Source organism: Carcharodon carcharias, chromosome 17, assembly GCF_017639515.1.
Source record: "Carcharodon carcharias isolate sCarCar2 chromosome 17, sCarCar2.pri, whole genome shotgun sequence".
Classification (NCBI taxonomy): Eukaryota; Metazoa; Chordata; class Chondrichthyes; order Lamniformes; family Lamnidae; genus Carcharodon; species Carcharodon carcharias.
Window position 1 is genome coordinate 67,829,773 of NC_054483.1, and position 18,199 is coordinate 67,847,971.

The 18,199-nt window shown below is 44.1% G+C and overlaps 1 protein-coding gene across 1 annotated transcript in view; it reads right to left on the bottom strand.

Annotated features, from left to right (window-relative positions):
• The window catches only part of LOC121289653 (pancreatic lipase-related protein 2-like), a 33,375-nt gene extending 20,490 nt beyond the window's left edge, over positions 1 to 12,885 (bottom strand). The window contains exons 1-3 of the mRNA XM_041209278.1: positions 12,787 to 12,885; positions 8,920 to 8,968; positions 5,751 to 5,905 (exon numbers count right to left, since the gene is read on the bottom strand). Coding sequence (XP_041065212.1) covers positions 5,751 to 5,905; positions 8,920 to 8,968; positions 12,787 to 12,885 — 303 coding nt within the window. The remainder of the gene's footprint in view (positions 1 to 5,750; positions 5,906 to 8,919; positions 8,969 to 12,786) is intronic.
• Between the last annotated feature and the right edge of the window lie 5,314 nt (positions 12,886 to 18,199).

Below are 18,199 nucleotides of genomic sequence, written 5' to 3' on the forward strand. Positions count from 1 at the left end.
CCTCAAATATCTCTGGCATCTGGGAGTGACTCAAAATGTCTGAGTTGTGTGAGCACCCTGGTTACCTAGCACAAACATGCTGGATCCGCTTTCTGTGATCACAAATCAGCTGGATATTCAGACAGTCAAATCCTTTTCAGCCAGTGGGCTCTCAGGCCACATGGTGGAATCAATGGTACCCTGCACTAGTGGGAAGTCTGAGATCACAGCTCTGACAGCCTGGCTTGCTTCATCTATATGGAACTGCATGTATCGGTGAGCTTTATTGAAAAGGGCATCGGTCACCTTGCTTATGCATTTGTGTGTCACCGATTGTGAGATTCCGCAGAGGACCTTAGTGGAGTCCCAGAAGGATCCATCAGCAAAAAAGTTCAGTTCAGTAGTAACCATCACAGCAAGCGGCAGGGATGCCCTCAAAGTCCATGTGACGTGAGTTCCAAAGAGAATGTGGCAAATATGAGCTACCAGATCCCTAGACAAGTGAAGGTGCTTGCAGCAATGTCTTTTGCTCATCTCCAAGTATGAGCTGCGTCACCTGTAGACCGTTGGTTGCGCCAAACGTCTTTGTTTGATTTGGCCCTGCCTCGTCAGCTTCTGGTGCTTCCTGGGGCACTGTTGGCTCTTGTTCCTCAGGGTGATGTTGTTCCCTGAGCTGAGCCAATCGGTGACAGGCCCTTCTCCTCCTCATGCTAATTAAAGCTATCGAGAAGGCAGTGTTGCCTTCGGCCCACATTCTACATTCCTCCTTGTATCTGTGAGCGGATACCATTGAGCAATCATTGGTGGTCCCTGTGGAGTTGTCTCCCTCCATATACAAGGCAGGAATGTAGCTCCAGCCCTTGGCTTTCACTCAGTCTGCACAATGCATACCAAGGCCACCCCTTGCAGGCTGATATCACGCTGGAGAATGACGTGTGGCCAAGCTTACCCCTCAGACATGACTGCGCATTCACAACAAGGGTCTTAATTAGGATCAAAGGACCCAAGTCCTAGGAACTACAGCCAGCCTTGTCTTGGCTGTCCTCCAGTGACCTTGACAATAACTATTGATATCCAGTCCTTGCACTTTTGACCTGAGTGCAAGCATGGTCCTTGAATACCATAACCAGTATAATAGGAACATGGAGGCTTATTGTAGGGCACATGCTGTCTCTATGCAGTAGACATGGCCCTTGATTTTTTGACCCTACATCTGTGCCTCTATAAGGATCAGATGCCAAATAAGACCAATGCACTGCAGCACCTAAACTTTGATTCTCACCTGAATGTGCACCATTGATAAAGGAGCCAAGCTCGTTCATTGTGCATTAGTCCTGTACTCAGCTGAGCCACGTTCACCTTGGTTTGAGCAGGATGGATAGGGTTCCCCTTTAATCAGGCAAGAATTGCTGTGATGAACACCTTCAACATGTCCTGATGCTCCTCCCGGACAAATATTTTCTAGCTTGTTTTTTGATCTGCATCATTGAAAGGTGAGCTCAAAAATGATGCTGCTGGCCTTTGTCTGGAAGACCAGCTTCCAATCTCTCCATCACCTATTCAAACACATCCCTTCCTCCTCCATATTCACTACCCCCCAATTTCCCTTCTTCCTATCAGTATCCAGCCTCTCTCGGTACCCTTGAACCCATCATTATCCACGTTGATATTCCTGTTCTCTCCCCTGACCCTTTTAATGTTGATATCTCCATGGCCTTTGTCAGCTTGACCCCTCCCGTTCTGAAGGCCACATGCATCCTGATTTTCCGGGATTCCCCTGTAAGACTATCCAATACCCCCTAAGACTTTTTGGCTACTGATCTATAAGATACAGATGCCTACCCTGAATGTTAGGGTGCCCTCTGCTTCACAATACCATGGCTCTAACCCCCAGGACTAAATTACTTTGGTGATTGACCACACCCTGCGCACCATATTTTTCATGACCTTCACTGCCCAGAGGGGCCTTGCCCAGCCCAAGGCTAGGACCAAGAGATGCGTGCAGAGCCCTTATCATGGCCCGCACGGCCCAAGGACATTCTCTTCAATATCCCCCCGACAGTAGGGCCTCAGTCCCAGGACAGTTATAACTCTTGCCCCAGGACAGTCTTTCACTACTCCACCTTGTTCCTTGACTGCCCCCCTAATCCTGCCTCTGTCTTCCCCTTCCTCTCCTGTGTTCCCCCCACCCAAGTCCTGCCTCTGTTGCCCCCCTCCTCACTGGTATTGCCTCTTGTGCCCAGCCTTGGCTCAGCTTGTGATATATGTCATGATAATAGTTGATTGTGGTAGCAGACTCCAGTATTAGATACTATGTGGTATTCTGTACTAGATAGGAGGTCACCTGACCTGGAAGTTGAAGGTCAGATAGCACATGTTGGAGCTTGTCTTGAGAGATTTCAGTTACTGTAGAGATTTGTGTTCAAGTTAAGAAAATGTGTTATCAATAAAGTTAGCTCAGCTACAATGTCGATGGCCTGTGTGCATCATTGAAACAAAAAGCAACACAATATAGGCACCTGAAATCTTGCAGCAATGCTCTTAAAGGTAGGCGAAAGCTTATGTACCTCAAAGTTGTTGCTAAAGTGAAGCTCGCTAGGTCACGCCACTTATTTACAGTCGGGAAACAGACCATTTTAATTATCCGCTGATGGGGCACTTACCTTGGAGGGACGAGAAATAATTCCAGCCAGTTGGCTTTTTAATGAGCATTCATGAGATGAAAAATGAATGCAAATGTGATTCCTGATATAGATCAGCGGGAAACTCGACCCGCCTTTAACCCGTCATCAAAGTCAGGAGAAGAAAAATCCAAACTAATTTTCTGCTGGCAGGAAACTGACTTTTTCCATCACGCCAAATTTAGTGCCCCCGCCTGCCACGATTCCTGCCACTGGTGGGAGTGAAACATTCCACCCACTGTTAGGACTATTGATCAGGTCAAAGTTTAAGGAAAAAAATCAAATACAAACTCATTTTTTGACTTTTCTTAACATTTCCTTTATATAACCTTAATTCGCTATAAACTTTGGTTCCTTCATTTTTAACATATGGATTCCATACATCCAGTACCATTAAGTAATGATAAAATTATCTCAAACTAAGGAGCAAAGGTGAATGGCAGCATCTCTATATTCATATCTTCTGTGAAAAACTAGATACTATAGTTGTTGAGTTTATAAAACTGTCACAACAAATTTGCAGTTCCATAGACAACATTTTCAAAATTTCTATTCACAATTGTGTTTGCTTTGATTTTTTTCTTTTCAATTTTCTCCCTTTCTCTCTCAGAATCATTCACTCAATCAGCAACACTGTCCATAGAATCAGGGAGTAATGAAAAAAAATTAGAGGCAACCAAAGTATTATATTTATATTCAGTTCAAACTATCCTGTATTAAGTCTCACTGGGTCCCCACCAATCTTAACACTGCCATGCTCTAATAAACAACAGTGCTCTATGAATCAGGAAGGCCCTATCTTGCTAGTCAAGCTGCTTTTTAAAAATGTCATTGTACCCTGTCAACCTTTTTATTGTTTGCACTACATTTTTAAGCTTTGCATTTTATTTCCCCATTGTTTTGCTTTTCCTTTATTATGGGGAGCTGGTGGCATGGTGGTAATGTCACTGGACTAGTAATCCAGAGGCCCAGTTTAATGTTCTGAGATTAGGATTCAAATCCTGCCATGACAGCTGGTGAAATTTGAAACCTGGGATTGAAAAACTAGTCTTAGTAATGGTGGCCATTAAACTATTGTTGATTGTCGTAAAATCCACCTGGTTCACTAGTGTCCTTTCAGGAAGCTAGTTTGCCATTCTTACCTGATCTAGTCTACAAGTGACTCCAGAGCCAAAGCAATGTGATTGACTCTTAACTACCCTCTGAAATGGTGTGGCAAACCTCTCAGCTCAAGGGCAATTAGGGGATGGGCAACAAATGCTGACCTGCTAGTGACACCCACATCCCATGAAAGAATAAATAATAAAAAAAAGTATGCCTTTCTCAGAATTGATGAATTTGCTTGTTTTCTTCCCTTTCTCATTAAAATTCTATTATTCTCTATATCTTCTGTTTTTTATGATGCTTTTTGCGGTTTCTAGTCAATTTGTTTTTATTTTTGGCTTTGAGCTCACTCACTTTATCTTATTCAATAGTTTCTCAATATTTGTTTCAGTATCTCTGTAAATAGGTTAACAACTTCTTTACAAAAGGAATTCTCCCTCAATATGTTTCTTTGTTCACTTCGTTGCCTTTCATTATCTTTGTTCTAACTGTCTAACCTAGTTCTGATTTTTCTCTTTTGCTTATCCTTTTTCAGGCTGATTTCCTCTTCTTTGCTTGCTTTGCTCACTTTTCTTTACTCTTGTCATTTCTCCTCCTTTGTGCCTTTCTATTCTTAATTTCTCCGCAGTGCTTGGCCAACTCCTAATTACTCTACACGTCTTCTGTTTGCATGTCTCAGGTCATATAGTGCTAACTCTGTCACATTGCACAGTACAAATCCTGTCTATTCTTTCACTTGCACATCCTATGACTGTATTCATTCATGGGATGTGGGCATCGCTGCCTAGGCCAGCATTTATTGAATTCAAATTCCACCATCTGTTGAGAATTACCCTGGGTCTCTAGAATACTAGTCCAGTGATAATACCACTATCCCACTGCCTCCCCTTATCCTAGCCTGATGGGCTTTGCCTTATGGTGTTGACTTGGTTTTTCTTTCTTCACTTGATTGTGGAACCACAATGTTTCACCTGTATTTTGGGTTTTGATTTCAAATTGAATGCACTGGTAACATATTTTGTTCATCTTTTCTCTATTTTCCTTATTCTTCTTCCCTAGTTTTTCATTCCACTCCAACTATTTTCACATTCTTTTGTTCTTTCCATATCTCTGCATTATTTCACTGATGAGCTTTCTTCTCACCTAACAATTTTCTGTTAAGCAGTTTGCATTAATTTGCAGGTCTTAACTCCCCATATTTGCTTGATTCCCTCGCCTTCCCCATTCATCAGCCTGAAGTTTTACTTACCTGGCCCTCAGGAAACAGATCAGTCAGAAAGCTGGTTTTGGGGGGGTGGGGGTGGGGGTGGGGTGGGGGGGAGGGAGAGAGAGAGAGAGAAAGTATGGGATTCTGAACTCCCCCCACATGTTGTGTAGCGTTAACTCCACAGTGACGCGACCATCCAGTTCCCCACCCAAAGGGGAGCCTGTTTTTCAGGCTGAGCCTTCTGTCAGGTGTGAAGCCAGTCAGTGAAGGCTGCAGGCACAGGTAAGTCTGTGCCAACAACGTGCAGAGAGAAGGAGGATTGATCGGGTGGGTTGCTGACACTGGATGGTGGTTGAGGGAGGATGATGGGGAGAAGGTGGAGGTCAGGGGCCTAGAGAGGGATCACAGGCTCAGGGTAGGGGAAAATCGGAGGATAGGACTAGGGAAATCAGAAACCTGGTGGTGGGGGGGAATGGTGGGGGTGGGGTTGGCAGAATTGAGGGCCTTGGGGGAAAGTGGAGTGTTTGGTCACAGAGGCTCCACAGACAGCCATACTAGGTCCTGGGGATAGGTCTAAAGGCACTTTTAACCTCCTCAATCAAGTCAACACGTCAATGAAGCTGCTGGGACACTCGGGAAACTCAGCCGACAATAGTTAAAGTTGAAAAATACAATGACAAGAGGCTCGCAGCTCATTATATATTTAAAGTTCCAACCCACCTTTTTTGAAGATGTAATAATTGCATTCCAAGCGGTTAAAAATTGTACATTCTAATTACCTGATAAGTTGCTGTATTTTGTCTTGTCCAAAGCAAAAATCGTGTACCAATAGCCTCTGGGGACCAGGGTAGCTTTTTAATTGGTCTTTCCTTTGTTCCACCCCATGGAACATCATCCGTAAAGCAGCCTAGTCTGTTGTAGCAGATTTCGGCAGCTGCAAAGAAAAGTCATTTTTTAAGTAAGTTTCACAAACTAGGATTTATATAAAACATATGTTTCATCCCCCGAACATGATATTAATTAGTAGGAAGTGTAAATGAATAGGTAAATGAAACCTGCCAATGTTACAAATTATAAATAAAAACAAAAGAAAATGTGAGAAACTTTTTTCTGATGTAGGGAGTACAGTGAAACATTATCTGCTTCTTCCTTGTGTCAGCCTTGGCTCAGAATTAGCATTATAGCCTCTTTAAAGGCCATGGGTTCAAGTCCCACTTCAAAAATTTAAGCATTATATGCAGGTTGATAAGTTAGTCTAATACTGAGGGACTGTTTCCATGGCAGAGGCTGTGGCCATGAAATTTGATAAGGCCTGGAAAAAGGTCGAGGAGATTGTGATACACGATTAACCCATGACCATCTAATGCAGGCAGTACCTATGTTTTGTGCTACCTGCTCTTAAAATGATTTCTGCATTCAGCTAAGCACTGACACTTTGGTGAATAGGGGCTGCAAAATCATGAGAGGCTAGCACTACTTAAAGCCAACCTGTACCTCTCAAGGAATTCATCACAGAAAAGAACGTGAGCAAGGAAAACACGGAATGATGACACAGCATGGTAGAGAGTGTGCTCCAAGATCTTCTGATGATGAACTGAAGGCCTTGGTCAAAGAGATAGAGAGGAAGAAGGATGTCATCTATCGACAGGGGGCAGGAGGTCGTCTGGACAAACTCCAAAAAGGCAGTAGGGGCAGATAGCTGTGGTAATCAATGCCAGATGTGTCATCCTGAGGACAAGGATGTAGTGCCACAAAAAGCTAAATGATTTCATATGAGCGATCAAAGTCAGTATTTGCATTGTCAAATACCAAATCCCACAACTGGCCCATTATCCTCACACACTGCTCAATGCACCACCCCATCATTTATCTACTAGCAGTCTCTACTAATCACAATTCAATCTCAATCAATTTCTCCTCCTCTTCCTCCTGTTTCTTGGTTGCTGACTTTACAGCTAGTGGCAAGAGCTGTCCCTTCATGATGTCGAGATTCTGCTGCATGTGGCAGACCACATGAATCTTAACACAGGGCAAAATTTTAAATGTTAACTGGGAGTGGGTTCAGGCGTGGTCAGGAGCGTGGGGCAGAGGTTAAAACTCTGAAAAATGTTGATGAGTTTGAAGTTTGACATGATCCCACCCACCTGCAGTTTCACTAGGGTGCATTTAGAGATAAACTGTTGGATTGGGCATTTAAATATTTAAATAATCAATTAATTAAGTCTTTAACTATGAATTCTGGCCTTGAAAACCAGAGAACAGGTTTGGCTGTGTGGCACTTGCCAGGGTCAACAAGGTGAGAGTACTGTGGGGAGCCATCAAGGAAAAAACCTTTAAACAGTGAACAGCTACTGGCCTATCTGTGGGTAAGGCTTGTACTCTGTTGTTCACTCTTTCACAAATGAATTCCAAATTTTCTGAAGTCATTTCACCTATCTTGGACTTCATCCATCTTGATTGCTCTTCCCTGCAGTCAGCTTTAACTGTAGCATGGGAGCAGCTTATGCAGCTCTACCTTACACCTCTGATGTGGAACAAGAGCAGCAGCAACACCGATGCCAACAGTGTCAGCAGCAGCACCAGCTACCTTCTCCTCAGCCACATGCTGCTTCACAGGGCAGAGGGGATGGCTAAAGAGATCCAGCTTGAAAGACTCAATACCTTTAACTCAAGGTCTACAGGCAGAGGGTCAGCTCTCTTGGCATGTGTAAGCACCAGTCATACATGATGTTTATGCTTTCATGGCATGTTGTTGCTGACATCCAATGCATCCTGCAGCAAGGCCACCTTCATTATGGACCAGGTGGGCAAATATTGCCAGTGGCCATCTAGGTTGCTTTTACTGGAGGGCCACCCCATGGGGAAACAATTTAACTCCATTTATCTCTTGACATTGATAGGATCATAAACTTACTAAAGGAGGATCTGCAAAAAGTAATCCACAAGAGTTAACATAGTGCTTTGTAAGATAAGCACTATAAAGGTAGAAGTGACCCAATCACATCAACACTTAGCATACTTCGGCCTAATATGGGTAGAATCTTACCGCCTTAGTTTTTAAATGTGGGCTGGGACCATTTCTGGGTCCCCAACCTTGACAGTTTATGAGGTTGCTCATCTGCACAATCTTACTAGAGGTGGACAATTAACAGGCAGACTCCTGGATCCCTGTCTAATTAAGGGTGGCAAGTGAGCTGTGCAAGCAGAAAGGCCAATTTGAGCACCCTAGGTTCCGGACATTCAGCTGTGCCACTGGGAAAGATGGGTGCTAACACTGTAGGAGGGAGGCCACAAGGCATTTCAAGATGAAGGTATCCTTCAAAACTTTTAAATGCTTAAAAGCAAATGGTGCCCACAGCTGCCAGACCATCATTGTGGTGGGGGAACCCCTCCACTGAAAGGCCTGCAGTCAGAGCTATGGCTCTCTGACACCCACGGCTCCAGGAATGTCCTGCTGTTGCGGGGGGTTGGCACCTACTGGCTTCAGTCTCAGCAAGGGGCCTGTCTGCTGTCAGCAAGATCCTGGCAGTGTCACTAATTTGTTAAGTGGGCACTTAATGTTGATAATTAGCTGCCCACCACTGCGAGGCAGGTAGCTGGTGCCATTCAGACCCTGCCTGGAAGTGGGAAGGTGTCAGAGAACCACCCTGAGGTGAAATTTTCTGAAATTCTAAATACCACCCCCGCTCCAAACCCCCAATACCAGCTCAGTACAGCTGGTAAGATTCCACCTTTCCTCTGCCTATTCAATGAATCCAATGATTTGTCTAATCTGCGTCAAATACAAATCAAAAACAAATATATAAAATTGATGTGCACACACACTGTCAGAGAGAGAAGCAGAGGAAAGAAAAGAATTCAGAATCACAGTATTTTTGGAGTTGCAATACTGCAAATAACGTATTGGTTACACAGCTGACATACCAAGCTGTACTGTTTTGTTCTTACCTTTCACTGTGTTGCCCAAAGCGAATGCTAAAATTGTGAGCCACAGCATCTAAGATGGAATTTATAAGAAAACATGTTAAAAAATTTTGATTGAAAGTAATGTATTCAGGAATCATATTCATGAATTGCGACTTACTTTAACAAGTGTCCTGGCCTGAGAGCAAGGAGCAACTGATATTGTAACAGGCAGACATAAATATATATAGACACACACATACACACACACAGTGCTAATGTTTGCTCTGTAACATTGGTGCTATTTTTGTGCATGTGAAACAGGCAGATGACAAATTAATTCTTGGAGGAAATTCAAACAATGCCAAGTAGTTTCAGGAGTGCAAGGCTTCCATGATTTTACAGGACTAACATATTTTGAAATTGAAAACATTTTTTGCTTCTTTTCATATTCCTTATCAGTGAATTAATAAAGTGATTTACACAGGTGCAACACCAAAAGGCACTTTTAATTCTGTCAGATATTGTTTTAACTGTAATAGACATTTATCAAGCTCAATAACACATAACATCTATCCCATCAAAGTGGAATGCTTTATTATTTAGTGATACCTATTTCCATTTCAGAAAATCATTGCTTCATGATCCAAAGCTGTATGGCCTCATCCTGTCCTCAGCAGTATTAACATTTTAACATTAACATTGTTAACATGAAATTGCAGTTGAAGCCCAAGATTATCCAGGATTGTATTGCATGGTGGAGCAGGCTCAATGGGCTGTGTGGTCTACTGTTGCTCCTATTTCCTATGTTCATGCCACTGAGCACTGAGATATGATTTTCTAAATGCAACAATAACAATCATTTACATTAACATAGAATCTTCAGTCCCACAGTGCTTGAGGAAAATGAGCATTGAGTCAGGAAGGGAGAGATTAGAAAGAGTGACCAAAGATTTGGTTGATGAAATAGGTTCTGCCACTAATGATGAGTGAAGTGAAGGACAGATACACAAGAGGCTGGAGTCAGAAGAACAGAGTATTCAGAAGGGGAGAGAACATTTGAGCATCAAAACAGGATTAGGCCATTTTGCCCCACAAGCCTGTTCTGCCATTCAATGAGTTCATGGCTAATCTGTGACCTAATTCCTTATATCCGCATTTGCCATATATCCCATATAACCTTCAGTTAACAAAAGTCTATCAATATCCATGTTTCTGGTAACAAGCAGAGAAACAAATTAACTCATCAAAAGTGGTAGTCGTTTGAAATGGGGATTCACATTAAATGGTAAAGGTTAGATCCCATATGTAACTAAACAAGAGGATGAAGCAACACAACGTCAGTGACAAGGAAAAGCAGTAAGTAATGTACAATTTGGAAATTATACTGTTGCTCTGTTAAATTTTTCTTTTGTAACTTTGCCTTCTGATTTATGTAATGGTTATGATTATGAAATTTAATCATGTGCTACTAAGAGAAATAATGTACAGTTTTACCAAGTATAATTCAGGAAGAAAATCTGAGGAATTGTGCAGCTGACTAACTGAGTGAAGACTTGGAGTTTGGTGAGAAGAGAGTTGTCTGTTTCCTCTTTTTATCTTTCTCACCCCATAGAAAATGATTCTTGCTCTACTACAGGGAAAGGAGCTAGCTATTTGGTGAATAGCTGGTAAGTGGGTAAGTTCTATTGTGTCCCTAAGGTTTAATATAGTACATAATTTGATGGTAAAGTTAATAAAATATATAAGAAAACAACATAAATAAGTGATTAATATAATTAAGTAATTATTTAAAACACATTAAGGATGACAGGACAGGTGATGTGTCAAGGCTGCATCATGTGGAAGCTCCTGGATAACATTGTGATCCATGGCGAATACGTCTGCAGTAAGTGTTTGTGGCTTGAGGAACTTCGGCTCAGAGTCATTGAGCTGAAGGTTGAGCTGCAGAATCTGTGACGCATCAGGGAGGGGGAAAGTTACCTGGATGTTTTATACCAGGAGGCAGTCACACCACTTAGGGTAGAGTCTTCTGATTTGGTCAGTGGCCAGGGACAGGAGGGTGTGACTGTGAGTGAGGCAGGCAAGGGGATCCAGAGGCGTGTGAGCCTCTGTAATTGTCCAATAGGTTTGAGGTTCTCTCAGCTTGTTTGGATGAAAGTGGGGGCTGCAGGGTGGATGAGCATACTGACCATGGCACCGTGGTACAGGAAGCCATTCAAGTGGGGGAAGCAAAAAGGAATGGAGTGGTAGTTGGGACAGTAGAGTAAGGGAGATTGACACTGTTCTTTGTAGCAAAGAGCGAGAGTCCAAGCGATTTTGTTGCCTAACTAGTGCCAGGGTTCGGGACATCTGCTCAGGACTGGAGAGGAACTTGCAGTGGGAGAGGGAGGATCTGGTGGTCATGGCCCATGTAGGTACCAACGACATAGGCAAGCTGAGGAAGGAAGTTCTGCATAGTCAGTACGACTAGCTAGGCACTAAATTAAGAAGCAGAACCTCAAAGGTAATAATTTCTGGATTATTACCTGAGCCACAGCAAATTGGCATAGGACAAATAATATTAGAGAATTAAATATATGGCTCAAAGACTGGTGTGGGAGAAGTGGGTTCTGGTTTGTGGGGCACTGGCTTTAGTATTGGGGAAAGTGGGATCGGTACCATTGGGATGGTTTACAACTGAACTGTGCTGTGCTGGTGTCCCCGTGAGCTGCCTAACTAGGGAAGTAGAGAGGGTTTTGAACTGAATAGTGGGGGCAAGGGATCAAATTTGGGAAGATGTGGTAAACCAATTAGAGACAAGGCAAGAAAGACAGGTATAAGTTTGCAAAGTATCCAAGAGATGTCTGGAAAGGCTCAGATACCTATTGTAGTTCCAAGAAACATGATGCTGGCTATGCGGTTGTTGTTATGAGTTCAAAGACTACAGTTTTTCGAGTGTGGTGTCTTTATTGAACTGAATGTATCACATCTGCCCCCAGACATGTCCTATCTAGCTTGACAGTGAAAAGCTAGATAGGACAGGTAGTAGTAATTGCATTTCAAAACCCAAACACCCGCCTTTCCTTAATGAACAAGCAACAACTTTGCATGCACCATCATGTGTAACTGTGAGTTACTGAAGATATGCACTATACCACAACTGTTCTTATGCATTAACAAATAGTTAATTGTTCATTAGTCTCTGCAACCGCATTGCATGCAAGTTAAATCGTGCAGGTCTCTTAATGGTACACATGCATGTTGTCATTGGCTGCTATCTAGAGGATGTTTCTTCTTCGGGGAGTGTTGTTCCCATGGCACTTGTTGTTGTTGTTCCATTTTTGTTGTCGGGGACTGGTGGACCTCTGGGAGTGATAGTCATTCTGTACTCTGTGCAGCTGGTGAGATCCCATCTTCCTGATCGGCCACCTGCAGTGAAGGTACTGCTCTCTACTTGCTTGTATATGTCTGCGACTGAGTTGGTATATTTGGTCATTAACTTCCACTGCATCCCAAGTTGTCACCTGGGCTGACTCCTGTTGAGAGCATTGGAGATTTGCACCCTGACTGGCTCTTCAATGCTCAACTCTAGCAATGATTTGGCAGTCTTGTCAACATGAAATTTGGATTTCTGCCATTTTACCTTGAGTTTTTCCACTCACACCTGTTACTACTTCAGGAGCTTTTTTGTTATTGGAACAGTAGTTTGGGTGTGACGTGACATTAGTCTTTGGACTGGACCACTTTCCATGCTTTCAGTTGGTGTGTTTCTCCACTCGAGGGTTGCCTTGTATACATCTGTTCAATTTCTTGATAAGTCCTTTGGTGACTTTCACTGCCACCTCAGCCTTTCCATTCAACTGGGATAGTGTGGAGTTGATAACTAGTGTTGAATTTCCCAATCCTTTGTGAAGCAGCTGAAGTCTTCACCTTGTGAACTGTGGGCCGTGAGCTGTCGTTCATCACAATGTCTAGAATGCCGTAACAACTGAAGTATTCTTTCAAGCATTCTACTATCTCTCCTGTCATCATTGCAAATTAGCTCCCAGTAGTCAGAATAGTAGCCCACAGTGACACGATAATCTGTTTCTGCTATAGTGAGCGGTCTATTCCCAGCTTCATCAATGGTCTGTGTGGGACTTCATGTGTCATTAACGGCTCTCTGGCTTGTTTATCTTGGTATTTGTTAGAAGCACCACACTGGCTGATGTAGTCTTTGATATCATTGCTTATGTTTAGCCAGTAGAGCACTTCTCTTGCCTTCCTCAAACTTGATTCAATTCCATGGTGTCGTACAAGGATGCGCTTCAGCCTCTCTCCTCTCATCTCCTTAGGCATAATGACTCTATTTCAATCATACAAGATGCCATCCTGGGCTGTCAATTCATCCTGGCATGCCCAATAAGCTCTTGTGACCAGAGGTGTATCCTTGATGCTCTCAGGCCATCCTCTCATCACTACTTCTTGCAGCACTTGGAGAGTTGCATCGTGTTGCGTAGTTTGCTTGATTTGAACAAGGCGCTTTTCTGTCAGATTCAATGTCTCTGCCAGATTGATGACTTCCAGAGCATGTCGAGCTGCTGCTTCACATTGAATCTTCCAGATTCAACATTCTGTTGCAGCATCCTCCACCTTCATGGGGAGTGCTGCTCTCGACAGCATATCAGCGATGTACATCAGCTTCTCTTGCTTATGTCATGGCCAGATGTTGGGCGGAATTTTCTGAATCCGCTGGCGGCGGGCATGATAGGTGGCGTGCACGGAAAATAGGGTGGGACCCACTTCACGATGGCATGAATGTAGGTCGCAATCTTCCACTCAGCCCGCTGACAGCGGGCCGCGTTTCCCACCATCGGTCGGGAAATTGTAATACATCAGCATACAATTAAAAGGCCATCTGCCAGGGTCTTAGAACTCCACCATATCATCCGTCCACATCGGCGGGAAAGCACGCCAACGTGTTTCACAACAGCACGCAGGCTACGCGCACTTGGTGGCCTTCACATTGGGGGGGCTGAGGTGAGTGAGCAGCAGCGTTCTCCACAGCTCACCTGTTGTTTATAGGCCTCAGGGGCGCTAGGGGGCAGGGGCAACTGATGCCTAGCCCCGCAGATGACTGCTTAAGGGGGAGAGGGGGTGGGATGGTGTCTGGGGGCAAGCGCTGGCCAGTCTCGGAGGCAACTGCTGAGTTGGGGTGGGGGTCAAGTGCTGCCTTAGCACTGCATCCTGCACACAGGCAATCGAGGTGGGGGGTGGGGGGGGGTGTTGGGGAGGTGGGGGCATGACAAGCGAGGGGAGTGACCAAGCATTAGGAACACCTGTATAAATTGACCATGTCTCTGCAATTAAGACAGATTAGGTGCAGCTATAGTGATATGATTGGGGTCAGGCTCCTAGCCTTGCAAGTGACGCAGAGGCACTAAAGGGCCAACAAATACTCCATTCCTTACCCCACCCCCCCGCCCCGGCCCTCCACTCCTCCATCACAGACTTCAAGTCCGCCACCACTTTATTGGACCGCGGAGCAGTTGGACTGCACACATTGTACAATCTCCTCGCCAACACTGGCCATGTAGCAGTCACTGCTGGAGGCGCTCACAGCCTCTTGCAATCTCAGCATCTGTGTTTGGACCAGTGTTTCCCATGTCGCAGGCGGACGGGCAGCCGTGCAGTGCACTCATCTCTGGCCATCCGAGGGGTGACCAGCACTCTCCAGGAAGCGTTAAGGAGCAGTCACACAGGGCCAGGAAAGGCCATGTCTCCCAGGCAGCGGTGGTGAACTGGTGGTGATGAGCGCTTTGCTGGTGGCTGCCTTTTAAAGATGGCGGCTGGCATGATGCAACAGTGGGGTGATGGCGAGCCGGCGAATGAGAGCCCGCCCGCCATGGAAATGGCGTGTTTTGCGGGAGTGAATATATAATGAGACCGGCTTGGGAAGATATGGCATGAAAACCCACCATTTTCATTGGCGGGCAGGGCTCTATTTTACCCGCTGCTACTGCATTTAGTGCAATTCTTATCTCTGTAAACAAAGTAACATTCTCCGCAGACGCTTTGGAGCAGATAGTAGCGGTTTGAGAAAAATGCTTTTAAGTCGCTTTTATTCGGACCCACTGTTACTTTGTCTCTCGGAAGCAGGTGTTGATGAAAATGCTCACAAGTAAAAACGCTATTTAGGCCACAGCTGGGAGTACTGTGCAGTTCTGGTTGCCTAACTATGGGAAGGATGTGATTGCACTGGAGAGGGTGCAGAGGAGACTCACCAGGATGTTGCCCGGGCTGGAGCTTTTCAGCTATGAAGAGAGACTGGATAAGCTGGGGTTGTTTTTCTCAGAACAGAGAAGGCTGAGGGGGGGACCTGATAGAGATATACAAAATTATGAGGGGATTGATGGGGTAGATAGGTAGAACCTTTTCCCCTTAGCAGAAGTGTAAATAACCAGGGGGCATAGGTTTAAGGTAGGGGCAGCAGCAGTAAGTTTAGAAGGGACGTGAGGAAAAATGTTTTCACCCACAGGATGGTTGGAATCTGGAACACAATGCCTGAGGGGGTGGTAGAAGCAGGAATCCTCACCACATTTAAGTAGTATTTAGATAAGCACTTGAAACGTCATAGCATAAAGGGCTATGGGCTAAGTGCTGGAAAATGGGGTTAGAATAGATAGGTACTTGATTGCTGGCACGGACACGATGGGCCAAAGGGCCTGTTTCTGTGCTGTATAACTCTATGACTCTAATAGCCAAGCACTCTTTCTCGATTTGTGTAACATTGTTCAGTTTGTGTTAATGTCCTGGATGCAAAAGTGACTGGTCGTCCTTGCTGCATTAGGGTTGCTCCAAGACCTCAGTTGCTGGTGTCACACTGCAAGGTGACTTCATTATTGACATCATAGTACTTCGGCACTGGCCTTGTCATCACTAGTTGTTTGATTTTATTGAATGTTGTTTCTTGTTCTGTTCCCCAATACCACTGCACATCATTGGCAGTGAGCTTGCATAATGGTTCACACTCCAATGACAAATTAGGCAAAAATTTTGCTGAACATTTCATGAATCCAACAAATTGTTGCACTGCTTTCTCATCTATTGGTTGATGCATTGCTGCTACAGCTCTCACCTTGTCAGGATCCTGGCAAGAACGTTTTGCTGTCAGTAGGTGACCTATATGTACTTGGCTTTAGGCATCTTCAGTTGTAATTTGTCCTTGTTCAGCTTCAAGTTCATCTGGCGAGCTCTCTCTAGCACGTATTAAATTCTGATCATGGTCAGCTATGGCTTCTTACATTGTGACTCCACATCCATTGACTAGTAGATCATCCAGTATGGCTTCCTCTCTGGGAAAATCACTGACTATCTCATGTTGTCTGCATTGATAGTCTTCTGGAGCAATGGAAATGCCAAACTGCATGTGCAACCATCTGTATCACCTGAATGGCATCCAGGATGTAGTTAGAAAGCTGCTGCTTTCATCCAGCTGCACTTGCTGGTACCATCCTTCATATCTAGGATAGTGAAGATCTTTGCCTTGGCAAGTTGTGGCAAAATACTTTTGATGGTTGGCATGACATAGTGAGATCACTTCAGCACCTTATTTAGATCCTTTGGGTCTAAGCATACACTCAGCTTTCCAGATTGTTTCACTGCTACCATGTTGCTAATCCAGTCTGTAGGAATTGTCACTTTCTTGATTACTCCCTTCTTTTCCAGCTCTTCTATCTTGTTTTCTTTTCCTTTAGCAGCTTTCAGCAGGTTAGAACATTTCAGTGTTCCTCTTTCAGTAGCTGTGGCTTCTCTTCCAGCTTTTCAAAACTTAATCCCAGCTCCACTTCTGATACCATGTCATTAGCTCAAAGACTACTATCTTTCTACTGTGGCATCTTTATTGAACTGTATGTATCATGGCATTCCCTCATGGCAGATGTAACATGACTATGGCAAGCCAGGTAGGACATGTGGTAGTGATTGCATTTCAAAACTCAAAACAGTTGTGATGTGTTGTAGAGCTTATCTTCAGCATGTGGCTTCACCCCAGATAAAGAATCCCCTAATAGCACACTCGTTGTTGATCAATGGAACTCCAAGAGAACTAAAGATCAGAGAGAGGAAGGTATTGCTTTCAACATCATATTAATGGTTTGGAGAACAACCAGAACCAACTAAAGTAACCAATTTCAGGTAAAATATTGGTGCCTGTTAGGGTTTGAAATGTTACAAAAATTCAAAATGAACAGTGGTAAATACTGGTTATTCAATCCTGCCTTTTCTTAAGTTTTAATAAGTTGCAAAAAAATGTTTTGGAGTGGGGGAGAGAGGATTTTGGTAAAATAAGGCAGGATCTGGCCAAGGTGGACTAGGAGCAGTTACTTGTGGGGAAATCTACAGAGGAACAGTGGGGGTGTTCAAAAAGGAAATGGGGAGGGTACAGGCTCAACATGTTCCCTCTAGGGTGATAGGAAGGAGTAACAAGCCCAGAGAACCATGGATGACCAGAGATATTCAGGTTATGATGAGAAGGAAAAGAGAGGCTTTTAACAGGTACAAGGGAAGCAAATCAGCAGAGGCATTAGTGGAGTACAGATAGTGCAGTGTGGAGCTTAAGAAAGCAATTAGGAGAGCAAAGAGTGGATATGAAAAAGCTCTGGCTGGTAAAAGTAGGGAAAATCTCAAGATATTCTATAAGTATATCAATGGAAAGAGGATAGCCAGGGAAAGAGTAGGGTCCATAAGGGACCAAGGGGGCAATCTATGGGTGGAGCCAGAGGACATTGTTAGAGTGTTGAATGAATACTTTATGTCTGTCTTCACCCAAGAGAATTAGGATGAAGGTATCGAACTTGTGGAGAGAGACTGCAAGGTTCTTAAGCAAATTGATATAGGGAGTGACAAGGTATTGGAGGTGTTGGCAGGCTTAAAAGTGGACAAATTTCCAGGTCCGGATGATTTGTGTCCCAGACTGCTGAGGGAGGCAAGGGAGGAGGTCTGACCCGAATTTTTAATTCCTCTCTGACCATGGGGGAGGTGCCGGAGGACTGGAGAACAGCTAATATGGTTCAGCAATATAAGAAGGGTTGTAGAGATAAGCCAGGGAACTACAGGCCAGTGAGTCTCACGTCAGTGGTAGGGAAACTATTGGAGAAATTTCGGAAAGAGAGTATCAATCTCCACTTGGAGAGGCAAGGTTTGATCAGGGATAGTCAGCAATGGCTTTGTCAGAGGGAGGTCATGCCTAACAAATTTGATTGAATTTTTTGAGGTGACCAGGTGTGTAAATGACGATAGTGCTGTTGATGTAGTTTATATGGATTTCTGCAAAGCCTTTGACAAGAAAGCAAAGGCACATGGG